Source organism: Diabrotica virgifera, chromosome 5, assembly GCF_917563875.1.
Source record: "Diabrotica virgifera virgifera chromosome 5, PGI_DIABVI_V3a".
NCBI classification, from domain to species: Eukaryota; Metazoa; Arthropoda; class Insecta; order Coleoptera; family Chrysomelidae; genus Diabrotica; species Diabrotica virgifera.
In genome coordinates this window covers 44,144,605-44,167,694 of record NC_065447.1, presented here as the reverse complement: position 1 = coordinate 44,167,694, position 23,090 = coordinate 44,144,605, and the positions used below count along the sequence as shown (strand labels likewise).

Sequence of the window (23,090 nt, the reverse complement as noted above, 5' to 3'; positions counted from 1 at the left end):
AGAGGTGACATTCGGAGTTTTGCAGAAAATGTTGTGTGATAACTTCAATCATAATAATTGTATTTCACTCGCTCCCTCTAAAATATGTCGGAAATATTAATAAAAAGATTAAAATGATTAAAAACTCCGTTTTGTTTTCTACTGTCCTTGATTATAACTACAGTAAAACAATTCATTTTGAAGCAAAGTCGGTACAAAGAAAAGTTTTCTTATTCAATATTTGCCAACCACTTAGATTACACTTAGGACCTTTAATCTTTGCCAAGAAAATCTTTATAATGTAGTCAAATAGTACACCAAACTTCACTAAAATGGATTTAACAGATGTCGCATATAGACGAAGCAACGAAGCACTAAAAAGCCCAAAACCTAGGAATTTTGTGCAGTAAGATAAATCGTCATGCAACTTTTTGCATTCAATTCGAGAGAGTGTCAGGCAGTTATGTGAACTAAATTGATCTCCGGCTAAAAATTTTGTGCATGGAAAAATGCATTTTCAAAGTGCATCTCGAAGAGATGGAAAATGAAAAATTTAGAACTCAGGAAATATTGACGGAAATGAGTTCAATTTTTATATTTGGGGGTTTTGTGAACAGGGTGAGGAGAGGTCAGTGAACACAAATTTCATGACGGCGATGGTCTCCGAGGTACCTGGTGCCCAGGGTGGAGCTCGTCGCCTGGGACGATCGAATAATTCGCGGGACGATCGAATAATTCGCGAAATAAAGATTGGATCAAAAAACTGAAAAATACGCGTTTAATATTTTTCAAAAATCTATCGAATGACACTACACACGACCTCCCACTCGATCCTCTGGAGGTGGGATGGGGGTAACTTTAAAATATTAAACGGAAACGCCCATTTGTTATTACAGATTTGGTTTGCTCACGTAAAAATAAGCAACTTTTAATCGAGAAAATTTTTTGAATTGTGGATAGATGGCGCTATAATCGGAAAAAACCATTTATCGTGATACCATAGGTAAATTAGAGAAACGGTCTAATATCTCGAGAAATACGCTTCCAAATAAAAGACGTATTTAATATTTTTCAAGAACCTATTGAATAACATCAAACACGACTCTCCACTCCACCCCCTAGAGGTGCGGTGGGGGGTTAACTTTAAAATCTTAAATGGGAATCTCCATGTTTTATTGCAGATTTGGATTCCTTATGAAAAAATAAGTAATATTTATTCTAATAATTTTTTAGAACTGTTAATAGATGGCGCTAATAAATAGTGTTTTTACTCTTGGCGCTAGTCTCGAATAAAAGTTACCTATTTTTACGTAAGAAATCCAAATCTGAAATAAAAAAGGGGGCTCCTATTTAAGATTTTAAAGTTACATCCCACCCCACTTTCAGGGGGTGGAGTGGAGTGGAGTGGAGTGGAGGGTGGTATTTTATGTTATTCTATAGGTTTCAAAAAATATAAAAGACGTATTTTTTGGTTTTTTATTTGGAAGTGTATTTCTTGAGATATTAGACCGTTTCTATAATTATTTACCCATGGTATCACGAAAAAATCGTTTTTTTCCGATTGTAGTGCCATCTATCCATAATTCTAAAAAATGTTTCGAATAAGAGTTGCTACTTTTACGTAATAAATCCAAATCTGTAATAACAAATGCGGTTTATATTTAAGATTTTAAAGTTACCCCCACCCCACCTCCAGGGGGTGGAGTGGGGTGGTCGTGTTTAGTGTCATTCGATAGATTGTTAAAAAATATTGAACACGTATTTTTCAATGTTTCGATCCAATCTTCATTTCGGGAATTATTCGATCGTCCCGCGAATTATTCGGTCGTCCCAGGCGACGAGTTCTACCCTGGGCACCAGGTCCCTCTGAGACCATCGCCGTCATGAAATTCCTGTTCAGTGACCTCCTAAACACCCAAGTATAAAAACTGAACTCATTTCCGTCAATACTTCCTGAGTCCTAAATTTTTAATTTTTCATCCCTTCGAGATGCACTTTAAAGATGCTTTTTCTCATGCACAAAAATTTTTGTCGGAGATCAATTTAGTTCACAAAATTGCCTGACACTCTCACGAATCGAGTGCAAAAAGTTGCATGATGATTCATCTTACTGCACAAAATTCCTAGGTTTAATGCTTCGTTGCCTCGTCTAATAATAATTCGGTAATAACTGTTTTCACTGATTTTGAAAAAATGTGAAAACCTTGAATTTATCCATGTCTGTCCGCATATCTGTCTGTACACACAACTTCGTCATTAAAGCAGATAAAATGACAAGTAAGGTGTCCATTGAAAACATATAACCAAGGGATGATGGTAAAGGTGAATCTGAAAGTACTGTTTTAACAGCACGCCGTTTTAACTGCGTTGCGTAAATGCACGCCGGGGTTTGTCCTGGTTGGGTTTCCTCCTGATTAGAGACTTATAAGTTTCTAAACCGGTAGAGGTGCTTGCTGCACTCTCTGATTGAACTAGAATATAATGCAGCTGTAGTTTCGTGTTGCAACTAAATTGAAAATATTTATTCATTTTTGATTTACATGTTTACTCTGATGGGAGTACGAAGGGAACCATTCTCGGTTGAAATTACGTGAACGTAATTTCAGTAAAAATCATACGCTGAGCAGATGGGACGTGAATGATAAATTGTAAAATTCCTTCATCTTCTTTAGTCTCAGCATCCGTTATGGTTTGCAAATTTTAGAAGCCTCGGAGGTGTAACCAGAGAAGGTTCCCATTTTTTTCGATCTGGTGGGATGTAGAGTAATATTTTTGGACGGTTTTTTTATGTGCTGTTAGATTGAAAACTTTGTTATTTGCTAGCAGTTGCCGCTAGGGCATCCCTGCCATTTCGTTCGTTGCAATCCGTAACTGCACGCCGGGTTTTGTCCTGGTTGGGTCAGAGAGAGCAGCATATGTTCCTCCTGATAAGAGACTAACTAAAGAGACACTCTTTTTTTTGCATTACAGTTTACTTTATTGGTTTATTAAAACACATCCAATAAATGGCAAACAGTTTTTCTAATATGACATTTTTTCTCCAGTGTGTGTGTGTATTTTTTAGTTAGATATACCTTTAGATTACTCAGCAACAACATCAAATGAAATCTGAGGCATTCTGAAATATTTAAAAAACCATTTCCAACAAGAAAACTTGTTTCCTTCGTCCATCAATTCTTTACATAGAGTAAAGAATTTACCTTTTATTGCTCTCTTCTTTCAAGCTCGATAAATCCACAAGCGATTAATTTGTAGTGTCTATTTCCTTTTTCTATTGTTTTTCTTCATCTAAGATCAAAGCAATCATCAACAGTTCGCTGTCGAAAAATACCTCCATTCTGGTAACCTTCAAGTCACGGCACTGTGCCGTGCGAACACGAAGTGAAACAGTCGAAATCACATTCCGGCGAAGCACTGCTACGACACTGTCCCATTACGATCCCGTCACGGATGTGTGACGACCTTTAAACAACATTATTTGTTTTTCGATCTTAAAAATAAAAGGCCTAATAAAATACGGAACTTACGTATGAGTGGTAATTCAGTCAGACTATGACGAAGATATATGAAAAATCTGTTTTAGTCTTTTTCTAAAAACTTTTTTAATCAACATTTTCAAAATATATTTTGAGGAAGGTTTTTTCCGATCTTAAAAATAAAAGGCCTAATAAAATCAGGAACTTACGTATCAGCAGTGGTAATTCCGTCAGCAGCTGGCGAGTCGTCCGATGTCATGTTGGCAAATAAGGGCATCAGAGAGATACTCGAGCAATCATCATCAAGGGCTTCACTGGAAATCGTCTGCAATATGCAACCCACAGTTTCTAATTTACCAATCCGTGTTGGAGTAAAACTTTCTTTAACGACTAAAAGCGAAAATTTCACTCGTTTTGGTCAGAGTATCCTGAAAAAGGAAAAAAGAATATTGGATTAAATTCAACATAAAATGTTAAGCTTTAATCTGATGTAAATTACTTTTAAGGGCTATTTATTACGGTTCTTTAACCTTTTAAAAGTTACCTCTTTAAAGATTATAGATTTTTTAAAACTATATTTTGCTCTATTTAATGGTTCTAAAGAATGTTTTTCCAGAGGATTAAAAACAGGGTAGCACTTTGAACTGATGGCACGTCAGATGATGAAACACAACTCTTAATCAAGTCAAAGTTCTCAATCTAATAAAATATAAAATAATATTAAATTAAAAACCTTATTCGGACCATTTTTCTGGTAACACCTCCGTGCTTCTAAAAATGCAAGCCAAACGGATGAGGGGGCAAAAGAAGATGAGGGAATTCTAATATTTGCAATTCACATCTCACCTGTCCAGCGCGGAAAAAATTCAACGAAAAATGGACCCCTATATACTCATATAGGAGTATAAGCTAATAGAAATAAAAATGAATAAATATTTTCATTTCGTTGCAAAACGAAACTAAAACTGCATAGAGAAGAGTGGAATAGACGTAGCATTTTATTCGAGAATCACAAAAGTTTTTTTATTTTTTCGAAAGATTTTCTGGCCTGTTTTCTCGATCTTATTTCTAGATCAGGATTTTAGCTATCGATCCAACATCCCTTAAATCTATTGACCTGTTCTAAAATGTGCCCATTTATTGTGCAAGGTTGAGGTACGTTTTGGTTTTCTCGGATTGACATCACTTTGGTTTTTTTAATGTTAATGTAGACCCAAGTTGGAATCCACAATCGACACTGTATCATCGGTGTATCTGATGCTGTTGATATTTACACCATTCACCTTGACTCCTTGGACATCATTGGAATCGTCCAGTGTCTCTTTAAATAGAAACTCGGAGTAAGGATTGAACAGCAGGAGCGACAGAACACATCATTATCTAACACCTCTCCTAGTTTCTACTTCTGTGGAAATTCTACTCTTTTGAATGAAATATTTGCAATTAAAAATCACACTAAATTTTCTCTTTTATTTTCACCCCTGTAACTTATTAAAATAAAACATTATAGAAGTTTTCAGGGACTTTCGGTCCTCGGTAATAATGTAATCTTTCATTCTGCAATTAAATTTTTCAAAAATATTTATTATTTTTCTCAAAATTCGAAAAAAAAAATAATAAATTTAAAACACATTGAAAATGTTGACTTGCGTCAAAATTTTGCATTTTGCTCCGTTCCCCCTTAGTAAATACTTGGAACTAAGGCAGATCTGTTTGTTATAAATTCTCTAGCCAACACTTTTTGTGGAAGCTGAAGGTTCGCCTGTAGGTCCTTGATTAAGATTATCGAGGCTTCCAGTGAGCAAAGACAGAATCAGACACCGATACCGCCTCACCTCTCGATACTTCTGCTAGGCAAGCTATTAGTGCCCATATCGTGACACCGCTGGAACTGTCTTTATCCATTAGACTCCATGGCTGTATATTCTCTGTCTTGCTTGTCTAGGGAATTCTCAAATTCTCAGTGTGCGTCAATACGTTCACATTTTAAGGTTTACTGTAAAAAGACCGAAATCATTAGACCAAAAGCAGTAGACCGAACTCATTAGACTTAAAAGCACTTTACCGAAACCTCACTAGACCGAACAGTAGGAGACCGAAAAGCATTAGGTACATAATACAGGGTGCTCAAACAGGATTCTAATCTGAGCAAGGGTAACATCAACCTACCATCACTCTTAATCTAGGCTTAGGACTGGCAGCACAAAGTACTGGCGAGTTTAGAGGTTGTTTTTTTTGCTTTTTTTACCTTCACTAATTTGTTTAACGGATGAAAATTATTTCATATCAGACTGTACAGAGTAATAATTTATACAGTGTATGTATAAAATAATACAAAAAGAATGCAATAAATAAAAAGAGAGGTATACAAAATCTTAGCATAATTTACTGCAATCTTTTTTAATTTATGTACCATTTCGGTCTAATGATTTCGGTCTAATTGTCGTGTACCCATTTTAAACTCTCTAACTTTTTCATTCAGTTGTTACTTTTAATATCCATCCTTCTACTCACAAACGAGCATAGAGATTACATAACATTTTGTGGTTCGCCCTCGGATGCTAACGTTTAGGTTGTGGGTTTATTAAGAGTTATTATTATTGTTATCTTATTTTTATTATTACTTATTTTTATGATCTTTCTATTTGAACTCAGATTTTTATCTCCATATCACATTTTCTAGATACAAAGTGATTCAGTAAAACGGTTCGATTTGTTAACGTTGCTGACGATAAAATCGAGGAGCCGCGGGCTTGCGACGTAAACGCTGTGAATCTAGTGAGTGGGAAGTTTACTTATAGACGTGGTCGGGTGAACAACGTGCATTTGCTGTGAAAGCTTATTAAAAAAAATGGTGAAAGTTTTATGCGTGTACAACGAGCTGTCAGTTTAATCTAACATGGCTATTAAAGCTTAACAAGGGTTAGAAACTTTTAAAGTAGTGGTTTAACATCACACGAAAGAGGTGGCAGTATCAGAACTGTTCGCACACTACAGAATATTGAAGCATTGCGAAATTCCTTACGCACGAGACATTGTAGTGACCTTTAAGGATTTGCATGTAATGAATTTCTCACCGCTTCAATATTCTGTCGTGTGCGAGCAGTTCTGACACGGCCACCTCTTTTCTGTGATGTTAAACGACTTCTTTCAAAGTTCCTAACCTAAGTCTTGTAGCTATGTAAGACGGAACTGGTAGTCTAAATGAACAGCTAGTTGTACACGCACAAAATTTTTAAATTTTTTGTAATAAACTTTCACAGCAAATGCGTGTTGTTCACCCGACCACGTCTCCATGATAAGTTTACTTGCCACTGATTAGATTCACAACGTTTATGTTGCAAGCCCGCGGCACCTCTATTTTATCGTCAGCAGCGTTGCCAAATCGTACCGTTTCACTGAATCGCCCGTTATTATAAAGTATATAATAGAGGAACTGCTCCATACTCTTCTTCATATACCATATCCCTTCAGAACGTTGGTTACCATCATAGCTATCCTAATTTTATTCACTACCACCCTAAATAGCATGCTTGTATCAACACCATACCAAGTTCTTCAACCATGAGGTTCTTCTTCGTCCTGGACCGCGTTTGCCTGCTATTTTTCCTTGCATAATATTTTGTAGCAACCTATATTTGGGACCTCTCATTACATGTCCGAAGTACTCCAGCTTTCTCTGCTTGATGCTTTTTATGATCTCAGTAGTCTCGCTGATACGTTCTAGTATTGTGGACTTTCGAATCTTCTTCACCCAGGAAACTTTTAAAATTCTTCTACAGCACCACATTTCGAAAGCCTCAAGGCGATTTAGATCGATTTTATTTACATTGCAGGACTCGACACCATAAAGTAAGACCGAGAACACGTAGCAGCCAAGTAGGCTGATCCTCAATGCCAATTTTAGGTGTTACATAACACCTTGGACATCCTTCTAAAAGCGGCTCTAGCCTGCTCTGACCTAGAACAAATTTCGCCGTGACTTTCTGCGTTAAAATTTAGTTGCTGTCCAAGGTAAAGGATTTTATCAACTTGCTCAAGTTTGGTATTATTTACATATATAGACGGTTTTATATGCTGCTGTGTACTTATTACGAGTATTTTGGTTTTCTGTATGTTCAGATCCAGACCTGCCTCCCTACAACTCTTAACGACACTATCAAGTAGTGGCTGCAAATCTTCTTGACTAGAAGCTAGGAGTACTGTATCGTCCGCATATCGCAAATGATTGATGACTTCACCGTTCACAAGTATTCCTTCATGTTTTTCAGAAAAAGCTTTTCTGAAAATTCATTCGGAGTAAACGTTGAAAAGAAGTGGTGACAATAGGCACCCCTGCCGTACTCCTCTTTTAATATTAAGAGCCTGTGATTCCAGACCATCTACTAAAACTGATGTTGTTTGACTCCAATATAAATTTGCAATAATTCGAACATCTCTGCCGCCCAAGCCTATGTCTTTTAGAGCTTCGATTAATATAGAGTGCTTAACACGATCCAATGCCTTTTGGAAGTCAATAAAACAACAGTATATGTCTACAGATATATCTCGACATATTTGAGCAAGTACGTTCATTCAAAACAATGCCTCTCTCGTTCCAAACCCGTTACGGAAACCAAACTGTGTGTCATCCAGGTATTGCTCGCATTTATTGTAGATACGACCATGTATTATCTTCAGAAAAATTTTCAATAAATGGTTTAACAAACTGATGTTTCTATAATCAGCACAGGTTTTTGCTGTTGTCTTCTTAGGTAGAGCTATAAACAGTGAATTAGACCAGCCATTAGGAAGTTGTCCGCTGCTCCATATTGGTAGGTTCAAATTGAGAACTGTGATAGGAATTTTGAAGGGGCATCCACCAGTAAAAAAATTCCTGACTATAGGCATTTAAAATGGACTTACTGGGTGAAAAACAGAAGAGTAAAATGGAAAGACCACATAAGCTGAATGACAACAAATAGAGTAGTAAGGACGGCTAGAGACGGTTTCCTAATAGAAAAACGATCAGTGGGGAGACCACGAAAACGATGGAATGATAACTTACTGGAGGCACTTTAAAAAACAGACATAGTCACGTCTACACAAAAAGACGAAATGGGCTATGAAACGGAAGATATAGATCAATCAAGCAAAATCAGCTGTCGTTAGTAAATGTCACAAAGAAACACAGAATATCCTAATGCATAACAAAGAACATTTTGGAGTATCCGGAGTATTTGGATAGAAGAATGGCTTCGAAAAGTATCGTAGAACTAGTTACGTACTTCATTATAAGATCTTCTATCGCTGTAGCTCTCATCATTAAAATAGTAATTTACTGTTTTTCGTTAAAAACCATCTGTATTGTATAGATTTAACACACATAATGTAACTGTCCGCTTTAGTTAAATAGTCCTGTCGCCAGGGGGGGTACAACGGCCTCGTTAATTCAGATGGACTTACTCAAGTTTTTTTTATGTATTTTGACCCGTAGAACACGAATTTTTTGGGTAACAGTTGATCCGGATGTCGATAAGATTGTTATAGACCAAGAACTTGAGGAATCAAATAACAGCGATTTTTGGCAAAACAAAACAATATTTTGTATTTTTTGGGCCATTTTAAGTAAAAAATATTTCTACAAGTTTTTTCGTAGGATGCACAGTTTTCGAGATAAACGCGGTTGAACTTTAAAAAAATCGAAAAATTGCAATTTTTGAACCCGAATAACTTTTGATTAAAAAATAAAATAGCAAGTCTGCTTACCGCATTTGAAAGTCTGAGTCAAATTATATCGGTTTTGATTATTTGCATTGGTAAAAATTTATTTTTTTATTGTTTAACAAAGCTATAAACACGTAGGGTTTCCCGTGCTTTTACATGCGTTTTAACGCATGTAACGTAGAAATAGTCTTGATTGCACTAGTACCTATTCTACCTACTCGTTCGATTTTAAATGAGAAATCATAGAAACATCACTCACGCACTAGTTGTTTGTAGCTTTGTTTAACAATAACACAATAAATTCGTAGCAATGCAAATAATCAAAACCGACATAATTTGACTTGAACTTTCAAAGGCGCTAAGCAGAATTGCTATTTTATTTTTTAATCAAAAGTTATTCGGGTTTAAAAATTGCAGTTTTTCGATTTTTTGAAAGTTCAACCGCGTTTATCTCGAAAACTGTGCATCCTACTAAAAAACTTGTAGAAATATTTTTTGCTTAAAATGACCCAAAAAATACAAAATATTGTTTTGTTTTGCCAAAAATCGCTGTTATTTGATTCCTCAAGTTCTTGGTCTATAACAATCTTATCGACATCCGGATCAACTGTTACCCAAAAAATTCGTGTTCTACGGGTCAAAATACATAAAAAAAACTTGGGTAAGTCCATCTGAATTAATGAGGCCGTTGTACCCCCCCTGGCGACAGGACTAAAATAATTCCTGTTTATAGAGATACCTATTAGTATGTTAAACTTTATTAAAGTATGCTTTAACAAAAGCGGTTTTTATTTAAAGGTTTCAATAACTCTCTAATATGTCAAATAAAGGTATTTTTATTTTATTTTGTAAGTTGTGGTTAATGTTAGATGTAATAAAATTTCACATAACTATTTTAACTTTTCACATTATTCAAATATAGTGCCGTAAATGTGAGAGCAACAGCAAATTTTCCATTCTACTTTATGTCCTATTAAAGCTTAGACGAACTTAAACAACCTTGAACTATTGTTTACATAAAGCTTGACTGGCGGCATAATGACCCCAGGTCTTCATAATTTATAGAAACCGTAAATATAAAGCAAGCTGGACAAAGTCATTAAGCTGCGCCGTTTTATTTGTCTTCAACTTGGACGAAGGAGAAAGCAAGCGCATTAAAATGGGCTTTTAGTGTCCAGGTTATTCAGTGGCGGGTTGTGAGCTTTGCGGTATAAATTTCTTGGCTTTGGAAGGGAATTTAGATCGAAATGTGACCAATTAAATTATTAGGTACTTACTGAAGTGAAGTAACTAACAGATACAGTTGAGTCCACGAGACTTTACCCGTGCGTCATCATATAAAGCATACGAAGTAAGTCGATAATAAGTCGGAAATTGAAATTTACTAAACGCAACAGCAAGTGACAGTAAGTAGGTACTACTACTATTACGGGTTAAAATTTTTGAGGTATCAAATATGTGTTTTAGCTCGCCAGGTATCCGCTCCGAGCTTCGCTGGTATCGCCACCTACCTACAGGATTACTAGTATAACTTTTACCGGAAATTTTCTGGAAAGAAAAAAGTGTTGCCTATACTCTGTGAGTTTCGCTGGTATGGCTGCTATCGCCATCTAACGGTTGACTAGTGTTCCTATTTCGGCCGGAATTTTAAAGAGGACAGTAGAAAAGCAAATAATAGTTGTTTCAAACTTATTATTTAATTCTGATCGTATAATATTTACAACGTAAAGAAGTAATTGGATTGTAATCGATAATTAACAGCAGTAACTACAGAATTTATCATTCATTATGATTATTTTTAAGATTTTGCTTATCGTTTTGAGGTTTATGTTGACAACTAATATTAGAAAAAATTTATTCTGCAAAAAAGTATATTAATTTAATATAATTATAGTATAATACTTCTTAAATATTAACTTATGAATGACAGTTCACGGCATCCTACGTTTGCTGTGATTAGTCGTTATCTTCACGCATTCAAATTTTGTTTCAGGATTTAATTGTAAAATTAAAACCGTCAAAATTCGAGAGTGTGCTAACTGATCCTTTAGCTCAAATTTTTCTACCGTTTTAAAATTAAAATTGTGTTTACTTCTTTTTTCTAATTGCTTCAATCAATTTTTGTCGTTGAATTATGCTTAGCGACAGGAAAGTTGTAGAATACACAGTTACTATTGTAACCAGTATTTCGACACTCTAATACAACAACTTTCGTGAGACATTTAAAAGCTATAATATGCAACTCTTAATGCAGAACGTCAAAAAGCAAATTTCCAGTAAAGGTTTATAAACTTGTCACTACTGGCGCTCGCGAATTTTTAATTATCCCCTCTATCTACGAGCTAACAGCGTATAAATGATGCACGGGTGAAGACTCGTGGACTCAACTGTAACTACTAAGTTATCAAATATTTTTTATACAATGCTATAATACACGGAAAATTGGAGGTAAATAGATGAGAAAGTAGAAAACTCAAAGAGGTACCACAAAAATGTATATTATAAAAATGTCATACAAGGACGCGTTTCGGCTCTTACCGAGCCATCATCAGCTTGAAATACAGGAGCAAAGTCTAAAACTGTCCAGACCAGGAAGGAGGAAGAATCTAATAGCTTACATTGTATTGGGTTCTTTAGGTTTCATTCTAAGTTATAAGTAGTGTATTAGACATTAAGGGTATAAAAATTCATTTTAAGATTTAAATGACTTCCTCTTTGAGAGAAACCATCTTGCGAAACCTGTTCTGAAAGGTTTGCATATTCTCCGACCACCATTCTTGATTTTTTGTTTCATATTTGTCTTTAAACCCCAACGCTTCACTTGCAGCCTCATGAATGTATTTTTTAAGTTGCTGGTATTATAATTCTTCCGCTGTTATATTTTCTCGTCCCACATTTTGTAATTTTGTGGCCACTCGTAATTTGTAAAGAAATTTCGTTGAATCTCCTTTTAAGCTTTTTATGTTATATTTAGGAGATCTTACTTCTTGTCCCTTTTCTACATTCTGTACCTGAGTGTTATTATTTTTGCGATAGTTAACAGTTATTGAGTTATGCAGTCAATGAAATGAAATATAACCAATATGTAACAACAACGATGACAATCTTCGTTTCTCTTGGACACAAAAAACTGATTGCAAAAACAGGTTTGCTGAACAAACATACGAGGTAATTGAGATTGTTTCTTATTATTAGGCTGCGTAATAATATATATTTATATTTTGGTTTTATGAGTTTTCGTTATCTATCGAAGAAAAGACAAATTAATGAACAAACAGAAGTTGACTTACTATCAAAACGCGAAAATTATAGTACCTGGGACATGTTACACGCTGAAATATCAATTACATGTACAAGATTTATAAGTACAATTACAAGATAACTGTTACAAGTCATTATACAGGGAAAAAATTGGAATTAAGCGCAGCATAGAATCCTAGTAGAGAAACGTTAGGAAATGGTTCGCTTGTATCTATAGCCCAATAAATGACCGTTTTGGAGTGTAATTTTCAGGGGCAACTCCGAATTATATGAAAATTTGGATTTAGATTCTACTTGCCCTCCACTTAAAAGTTGAATTTGTGCCGTTGGTTGCTTTTACTTGGGGGGTGACAGTCACCCCTTCTCAGAGGGTGAAAAACGCGTGTCTAAAATAAGCCCGGAAATGGATAAACTGACAGATTATAAGCAACTTTTGTTCTATAAAATTTTTTAAGTAAGTCAATACTTTTCGAGTTATTCGCGATTGAAAATGTTGATTTTTCGACAAAAAAACTACGTTTTCAGACGGTTTTTCGCAAATAACTCAAAAAGTAAATATTTTGTCGAAAACAATATCCTTAGTAAAAGTGTAGATCATAAAAAAACGAAAAAGGTAGTTTATCAGTAAAGTCTATAAATTGGGTAAAAGCAAAGTTGTAGCTCATGAAAAATACGTTCTTGTTCGTCTAATTCCAAATCGAATAATTCAACGCGAAATCACCAAAAAATTAAGCACTTTTCGGGAAAAGCTTATTAACATTTTTAAAGCATCCAAAAAAAGCTTTATATTTGTTTTTTACAAAAGTTTCTAGCATCAAAAATAAACGAGTTACACTGAAAAATAGTTGGCCCCTTTTTTGGGTAAAAAAAAATCCTGAAAACCTCCCTCTATTTAGCACCCTAAATATAATTACTCGTTACCGCTTTACCATTTATTTTAACTGTATATGTATTGTTTATATGTTCTGTAAGTTTTATTGGTTTGAAGTGCTTATTTTTGAAAAAATTTGGTTTTATAGTAAAAAAATTTCTAAAAGTTTTTTAAAAATTTCCTTTTTTCAAAATAACTTAAAAAGTATAAGTGATAAGAAAAATTTTAAACAGTAAAAAAATGTAGGTTTGCTATTATTATAAATAAAAGGCTAGTTTCATTTTGTTTTTCCGTAAGATAAACATATATCTGTTCAAAATTTGCATACACTCGTGATGTACACTCGTGATTAGTGACCCGTTCGAGTTTTTTCAACTATAACCCTTTCAAAAATAGGCACTTTAAACCGGCAAGACTGACAGATCATATAAAAAATAGATAAGTAAGTAAATTGTTTGTAAAGCGGTAGCGATTAATTTTATTTTGGGAGCTAAACACTGGGATATTTTCATAATTTTTTACCAAAAAAAAAAGAGGGCCAACATTATTTTGAGCGTAACTCGCTTATTTTTCATGCTAGAAACTTTTAAAAACAATTAAAATAAAGCCTTTTATAAACACTTTAAAAAAGGTTTGAATGGATTTTTCCCGAAAAGTGCTTAATTTTTCGGTGATTTCACGTTGAAATATTCGATTTGGAATTAGACGAATAGGAACGTATTTTTCATGAGCTACAACTTTGTTTTTACTCGATTGATAGACTTTACTGATACACATTTTTTTTTTCAGTTTTTTATGAGCTACACTTTTGCTAAGAATATTTTTTTCGATAAAATATTTACTTTTTAAGTTATTTGCAAAAAACCGTCTGAAAACGTAGTTTTTTTGTCGAAAAATAAACATTTTCAATCTCAAATAACTCGAAAAGTATTGACTATCCTAAAATACTCTATGGAACAAAAGTTGCTTAAAATCAGTAAATTTATCAATTTCCGGTCTTATCTTAAACATATGTTTTTTCAACCCCGAGAAGGGGTGACTGCCACCCCCCAAGTAAAAGTAACCAACGGCACAATTTCAACTTTGAAGTGGAGGGTACGTACAATCTAAAATTTTCATTCAATTCTGAGTTGCCCCTGAAAATTACACGGTATCGCCGTATTTCCCGTTCATTTACTGTGCTACTAGTTCGATTCAACTATTCCAAGCAGCAGCTTCCATGGTCAAAATTGTCACCCAAATAGCGGAGATAGCTTGTAAAGAAATAGAAGAAAGATATTTTCATAGACGATTTACTCAAACTTTCATGATGCCTCAGAATTGTCTGTCAGTTTATTTTCTGCCTCTTCTGCCTCGTTTTTTAAAATGGTGTAGCTCAAATGAAAAAACTATTATATGCATGCTAAAGTTGGTTCCAATAAATTGACAGATAGTGAGAAGACAATTATTGGAGTCAATTTTAGACTGCGTTAAAATATAAAAATTGTATGTACCGGGTGTCCCAATAAGAATGGCCCTCGGCCATATCTCAGGAACCGTTTATAGTAGACCTTTGAAATAAAAAATTTTATAACAAAAGTTGCCTCAGGAAAAGCCTGGAAATTATTTTCATAATTGTGGGTCCACCGCTAGAGGGCGTAATTGAATATCAAAAATAAAAAAATCTGAATTTTACAAAATTTTCCTAATGAAGGGGCACTGGAAATCCGATTATTGTATTCTTCATCAAATTCTGCGCATATTTGATTTAACAAGTTTAACTCTACCTTTGCAAATAAGATGTGTGGGTGAGTGGGAACCTTGTTATGAAAAAATGGCTGTAAGTCCGGTTCTGCTAAATCAAATTTTGAAAACTGGGTCTTGTTGAAGACAGATCTTTTTCTTCAATGTAAGCGTGATAATTTTGAACCATCCTAATAAGTAATAAGCCATCTGGGACGCGTTATTTAATTTTTTTCAGAAATCTAGTTTTCTTTGGAAAATATTAAATACAAGTATGCATTTTTAATCATACCTTATAAAATTAGATTAAATTAGCAATAGAATAGCGAAAACCGCATGTCGATAACTTTTGTCTATCTCAAGATATCTCGAGAAATGTGTAAATTTTATACATAACTGTTACTATCACCGGTACCTAAACTAAGTTAATGAAAAGTCGTGTGCTGTGGAAAAAAACAAAATAACATTTTCCAGATGTCAACGTATAAAAATATAATTAATTAAAACAACAATCTAAAGAGAAACAATACTATTAAAATTAAATATAACACAGAACAAAAAGAACTACTTAGTGACGACCTAAATATTCAAATTGTTGCCCATCATTCACTACTCTAGAATACATTATCCAGAGAATACTAAACGCCATTCAAAGCATATCGAGAGCAGAAATTGAGACTGCTGTTCAATCTACTCTTGAAAGAGTAAATGTTTGCAACGAAAGTGATGGGCAAAAATTTGAACGTTTATGTCGTCACTAAATAGTTGTTTTTATTTCTTTGTAATAGGGCTTTTCAACGCTTCTCATTTGTTTCGAGCCTCTGTCATATGCCGTATAATCCGTGTATAATATTAATATACGAGATATGAACGAGGCTCGAAACAAATGAGAAGCGTTGAAAAGACCTAATATACGTTGACAGCTGGAAAATGTTTTTTTATTGTCTCCATAGCACACTACTTTTAATGAATTGTTTTGTTTACCGGTGACAGTAACAGTTATGTTTTTAAATTTACACGTTTTGTAAGATATCTCGAGATAGAAAAAAGGTATTAACATGCGGTTTTCGCTATTCTGTTGCTAATTTTGTCTAATTTTGTAATATGGTATTAAAAATACATGTTTGTATTTAATATTTTCCAAGGAACACTAGATTTCTGAAAAAAATTAAATAACGCCTTCTAGCTGGCATATTACTCAGTAAGTTGGTTCGAAATCATAACTTTTACATTGACGAAAAAGATCTGTCTTCAACAAGACCAAGTTTGCAAAATTTGATTAAGCAGAACCGGACTCACAGCCAGTTTTTCATAACAAGGTTCCCACTCACCCCCACCTCTTATTTCCAAAGGTAGACCTAAACTTGCCAAATCAAATATGCGTAGAATTTTATGAAGAATACGACGATCGGATTTCCAGTGCCCCTTCATTAGGAAAATTTTGTAAAATTTAGATTTTTTAATTTTTGATATTCAATTACGCCCTCTAGCGGTGGTCCCACAATTATGAAAATAATTTCCAGGCTTTTCCTGAGGCAACATTTGTTATCAAAATTTTCATTTCAAAGCTCTACTATAAACGGTTCCTGAGATATGGCCGAGAGCCATTCTTATTGGGACACCCGGTACATATTTAAATTTAAATATTTAATGTTACAACTTTACCATTGATATATAAAATAACAGTACCTACTAAATCATAAAATATATTTTTATTTTGTCATCCACTTCTCAGAGTTAATAAAAAAATCAATCAATATTTAAACATAAAAAAAGAACTCCAAGGTAATAAGAAAGAACGTTACTCGATGGAAACCTTTCCTGCGTCCCGTTGAGAAATCAGGAACCTATTTTCCCCTTGACTTTTCATTGCGGTGCGGTCGAAGATACATTAGCGGAAAGCACTTTAACTTTCAGACCAAGGCAGCAGCCATGTTATTCGGGTACAAAAGATTATAAGAATTTCTAAGGAAAGAGTATACATGAGAAGGAAAGAAATTTTTAGCAAAGGCCATATTTGCATTTGAAGGTAATGTATTATCATGGAATGGTTTTTATATGTAAGCATTAGAAAAAGTTATTTTAGATTGTAAGCCGAGACTGTGTATTTGTGATTTTCCAATCGTTACTTTGCTGTTTTCGAAACATTTGTGGAGTGTTTTGTTTAGTTGGAAATTAATTGACTAAAGTATTAGTTGACTATTAGTAGTCTAAGGATATGAGTGGTGTTGTATAAATTTTACTTTTTAGGTGTCCCCACAAAAAAATTCAGAGGGACAAATCGAGTGACGAAGGAGACCATTTGACGCTGCCTCTCCTCCCAATCCAATGCCATGGAAAATTTTGGTCTAAATATTGACGAAAAAGTAAAGCATAATGCGTGGGAGCACCATGCTGTTGAAAAATCAAACGATCTTCATCATATTCTTGATTATGTGCAATATTATCTATCAGTCAAGCAAGGTCCATATTATTCGGGTACAAAAGATTATAAGAACTTCTAAGAAAAGAGAAGGAAAGAAATTTTTAGCAGAAGCCATATTTGCATGCGAAGATAATGTATTATCATGGAATGGTGTTTATAATGTAAGCATTAGAAAAAGTTATTTTAGATTGTAAGCCGAGACTGTGTATTTGTGATTTACCTATCCTTACTTTACTTTTTTCGAAAAATTTGGGAAGTATTTTGTAAGCATTCATTGGTAATTCGTTGACGTAAATTTTCTAAAGATACCGGTGGTGTTCTATAAATTTTACTTCTTAGGTGTCCCCACAAAAAAATCCAAAGGAAACAAATCGAGTGACCGAGAGGGCCATTCAATGCTGTCTCTCCTCCCCATCCAATTCCGTGGAAAATGTTGGTCTAAATATTGACGAGCAAGTGAAGTATAATGCGGAGAAGCACCGTCCTGTTGAAAAATAAAATAATCTTCATCACGTTGTTGATCATTTGCAATATTAGTGCAGTCACTGAAGGTGGATATGAGCTATTACCTCCGATTTCGTTGAACCTCCATCGATTTGAATGAAAATTGGTGAGTGGTTAGAAAATATCTCAAGGAACAAAGGTAACATGGTGCCAACTTGCGCTTTTACCCTGGGGGTGGATGCCACCCCTCCTCGGAGGTGAAAATGATTTTATTAAAAATAACCCCACAATTCGATAGAGGGACAAATTATTAGCAAAATTTGTTATATAAAGTTATTAAAATAAATCAAAACTTTTTGAATTATTAAATATCAAAGATTTTAATTTTTCGTGAGAAAAATGCATGTTTTTAACCGATTTTTCATAAATAATTGAAAAACTATAAATTTGTACAAAAAAGTTATTATTATCAAAATTGAGGCTAATAAAAAATCAAATAAATTCCTTACTAGAAAAACCTTTTAATGTTAACCAAAAGTGAGTTATAGGTAATTGAATGTATATTTCTTTCGTCGAGTACCCAAATCTAAGTATTCAAGCTTAAATACCGGGAAAATGATGCATTTTATAACATAAACTTATTAAACATTTGTCAAAGCTCATAAAAATATCTATCAAATAAGCGCTCGAACAAGTTGATAGCATTAAAGTTTATGCACCAAAAATGTTTCAAAATGTATCTTTTAAAAATTTTTCTAAAAAAGGTTATTGTTTTTTTTTTGTAAATAACTCCGTTAATTTTTAACGTAGCAAGTTCATCTAAAAACTGGTTAAAATTTGATTCCAAGAGCTATTAAAAACGTCAAAATAGTCATTTAAACCTCTTACTTTTTAAAAAATAAAAGGTTAAATGTCCCCGGTTACATGGTTCTCGCAGCAAAATTGAAATTAAACGTTTCTATCTCGGTGATTTCTTACTCTACGGAAATAGTAAAATGAGTAAAGTATTTATAATAGAAAAAACTAAAATTTAGTTATATATCATTTTTTACTTATATTGAGTATTTTTGGAGTTATTTTCAAAAGAAAATGAAAAGTAAGATAATTTTAAAAATTCTGATTTTTTTAATTATACCTTTTTTCAAAAATATGCATTCTATACCGGTCAAAATTGTTGAAATCATTAACTATGTTAACCTAAAGAAATTCTTGTGAGTATTACTACAAATTTTTATTTTTGTGGAAATGGCTATGTTTTATTTTTCACTTTTTCCTAAAAAATCGAAAGAGTTCTCTTATTTTCATCATAACTTGTCTAATTTTGATGCTATTAACTTCTACTGAAGCTCATTTGATAGGAATTCCGAAGTACTTTGACAAGTGCTTAACAAGTATATTCTATAAAACGCATTGTTTTCCCGTTATGTAAGCTTGAATATTTAGATTTGAGTACTCGTCGAAAAAAATATACATTCAATTACCCATAACTCACTTTGAAATAATATTAGTTTAATTATTTAAGTAGGGAGTGTATTAAATTTTTTATTATCTTTAATTTTGTTAATAACAGCTTTTTTACAAAAGCTTATAGTTTTTGAGTAATACGTGAAAAACAGCTTTAAAACATGCATTTTTTTAAGAAAAAATAAAATTTTTGATATTTAATAACTCAAAAAGTATTGATTTATGTTAATAACTTTATATAACAAATTTTGCTTAGAAGTTGCCCCTCTGTCAATTTCTGGTATTATTTTTAATAAAAAAAATTTCACCCTCGGGAAGGGGTGGCATCCACCCCTAGGGTAAAAGCGCAAGTTGGCATCATGTCACCTTTGTTCCTTGAAGTATCTTCTAACTACTCACCAATTTTCATGAAAATCGATGGAGGCTCAACGAAATCGGAGGTAATAGCTCATATCCACCTTCAGTGACTGCACTAATATGGCAAATGATCAACAACGTGATGAAGATTATTTTATTTTTCAACAGGACGGAGCTTCTCAGCATTATACTCCACTTGTTCGTCAATATTTAGACCAAGGTTTAACGAAATCGGAGGTGAAAACCTTCAGTGACTCCACTATATTATCAGTCAAGGCAGGATTAATCACGTCTTCCAGTAATTTTAAACACATTTCTCCAGTCAAATTGCCAGGTAAAATAAAAAATATTAGACTGTTCAGCTTCTCGTTTTTTATTACCTACATTTCCAGCTACAATTTTTTATCTAAACATACACAAAACATGACATGTCGTGTTTATCTTGATGCCGTTCATTAAATTTCTGAGCTATCATATCAACACATTTACTATTCATAAAATACAATGAAACTATATCTACCCTTTTTGGATTGGAATAACCCATGGTAATCAATTTTCAAAAACTATATAAATTAGAAGGTCTTGGGCCCACACTAGGTATAGCATATGTAAAAACTATGGCCTCAAGATCAACATTTTGAAAACGAAATATATGGTCATTAGAAGAAACCCTCCAGATTACCAGATATTATACATAGGTGACGATCGTATAAAATGCGTGAAAACTTTTAAATACCTTGGCAATACAATCAATGACCAATGGGATGAAATAAAACACCACCACAACATGAAATAAAAACCCGAATACAAATGGCAAGACAAGATTTTATGAAATTCAGACCGCTCCTATGTAATGAAAACCTAAATTTCGAAATAAGCTGCAGAATGGTCAAGTGCTACATAATATGGTACATCTTGCTTTATAACATGGAAACGTCGACTTTGAATAGAACATCAATCAACAAACTTGAAGCATTTGAAATGTGGTCATTGAGAAGAATGATGCGCATACCTTGGATGGATAGAGTTCGAAACGATTAATTAAGAAGAGAAGCAAAATATGAAATACCACAGTTAATTCTATAAGGGAAAATCGAAAGTAGGAGAGGAGTCGACCGCAAACAACTATTCTCGTTAAGGAATATTAATAGTCGAGAAAATGAAGCATGTTGGCTCGCAATTTTTTCGTCCAGCATGGATTTACTTGAAATTTTCACAGAAGGTAGAGAACAATCCAAAGATCATTTTCTATATCATACCGCTGTACGCTAAAACCTTGTGGGTGGTTGCCACCCCATCTCGGGGGTGGGAATTTTTTATTACAATTTAACCATGTAAATCGATGTAGAAAGTAATTCTAAGAAAAAAATATTTTTTACATTTTCTTCGTGAAACTAATATTTTTCGAGTTATTCGCGCTTGAACGTAACAGTTTTTCGACGAAAAAATCAACTTCTTTAGAGGGTTTTTTGAGAATACCTTGAAAACTGTGCATTTATTAAAAAAAACTGTAAATATCGAAATTGTACCTTTTAGTAACACAAATCAAATTCTTTTCCTACAATATCTTTAAGACCAACAAAAAACAAGATACGGCATGTTAAATGTTAGCTTTTTTTGCCAAATGCATAATATTTAATGTTCAAAGCCAAATAACGGGAAAACTTTCATTTTTTAAAGAAACTTTAAATAATTTTTTTAAGTATGCAATTCAGTCTTTTAAAAAATAATAATAAAAAGCTTCTGGCATGAAAATTTAGCGACTTATGATCAAAAAAAGGTCGGTACCTGCTTTTATCTACGAAAAAATCAGTGAAAACAACCCCCTAACTACCCTCCTAATTAAAAATTGGTGTTCACCTTTCTGTAATCCTTTTAAATTTGTATTTTGTACGTAGATTTTAATTATAGTAAATAGTTAGCGAGATATAGCTGTTTAAATCCTCTATTTACGAACAAACAACCCCTTACTCGAGCTCTTTAAACCCACCCCAATTAAAATCTAAGGGATCTTACGAAATTTAATTTACACAGTCTTATATCTCTTTAAAAATCCTACAAAATCTTATTTGGAAAGACTTTTTATCGCCAAAAATGAAGGACCTATGTTTATAAAACAATTTTTTTTTTCGAAAAATTCGAATAGTCCGCTTATAGAGCGTTTTCAATATATGTATAATAATACCACAGAACCGGTTCGCATAATGGAAGAGGATTAAAAAACTATTTGTATTTGTATTTGTGCATATTTGTAAATTCGTAATTTTGTGTAAATAAATGTTTTTGTATTTATGTAATTCTACTTTTTTTCTATATAGATCTATTAAATTATCTACTTATAAAAATTGTAATGTTATCAAGGGTACTTTCTAAGGGTTGAAATATTATGATATTATATCCTAAAGCATAAAACAATCATTATTTAACCAATCAAAGCCAAATTTTACACATATTAAAGTTTACAATGTTTTTATATAATTTTTGATAATAAGGGGTAGTTTACACCCCTAAAAATAATCAACGCCTTTGAGCATGATATAGAATATAAAGTACCGAAATTTTTATGTAAATCGATGCAAGCCGAAATTATTCTTTTAGGATAAGTAAATTTTTTATATATAGCTCCAACAAGGGTGGTTTTAAGGATTGAAATATTATGGCAGTATATCTGAAAGCATACAACAATCATTATGTAACTAATAAAAACCAAATGTTGACAATATTAAAGTTTAAAATATTATTTTATAATTTTTTACAAGTAGGGGTAGTTTTCACCCTTAAAAAACCAAAAGCGTGCAACGGCTCAATATAGAAAATGAACTAGAGGGTGAAATGAGCCTAATCCCAAATTTTTGTACAAATCGATGCTGGACGAAAAAATTGTGAGGTTTTGCCATTTTTTCAGTTTCATTTCTCCGACTATAAGGAATGCACAGGAATACACAACACAGGCGAGCTGTATCACCCTGCCAAGAACAGAACCTTAGTAATGAGATAGTGGCCTACGCACTTTGGTGTATGGCATGTTAAGAAGAAGAAGGGCCCACACTTGAAAAAAATCGTGATTACCTTCCTCATGATCATTACTCGGGGGCTTTGGGGGTCGCTGAGCACGAATTTCATGACGGCGACGGTCTCCGAGGTACCTGGTGCCTAGGGTGGAGCTCATCGTCTGGAGTTTTATATTATAATCATTCAAAATCAGTCAACAACTATTACCCGGGGGGTTTTGGAAGTTGCTGAATGAGAATTTTTCATTAGCAATCTTTCTCAAAATACTTTTATAGTAGGTATATCTAAAAAAATATATCCAAAAATTATTTTTAAGTTTTGGCTTTTAAAACAGTTCGTAGCAGGGATGAAATGTCAGGTGGCGTATATGTTA

General features: G+C 33.5%; 1 protein-coding gene across 3 annotated transcripts in view; it reads right to left on the bottom strand.

The window, feature by feature from the left end:
- LOC114326149 (beta-arrestin-1-like) overlaps positions 1–23,090 on the bottom strand; it is a 1,212,937-nt gene that overhangs the window by 871,978 nt on the left and 317,869 nt on the right. For all 3 annotated transcript variants that reach the window (XM_050651410.1, XM_050651412.1, XM_050651411.1), the window contains exon 3: positions 3,665–3,883. In XM_050651410.1, coding sequence (XP_050507367.1) covers positions 3,665–3,732 — 68 coding nt within the window. In that variant the 5' untranslated portion in view covers positions 3,733–3,883. The remainder of the gene's footprint in view (positions 1–3,664; positions 3,884–23,090) is intronic.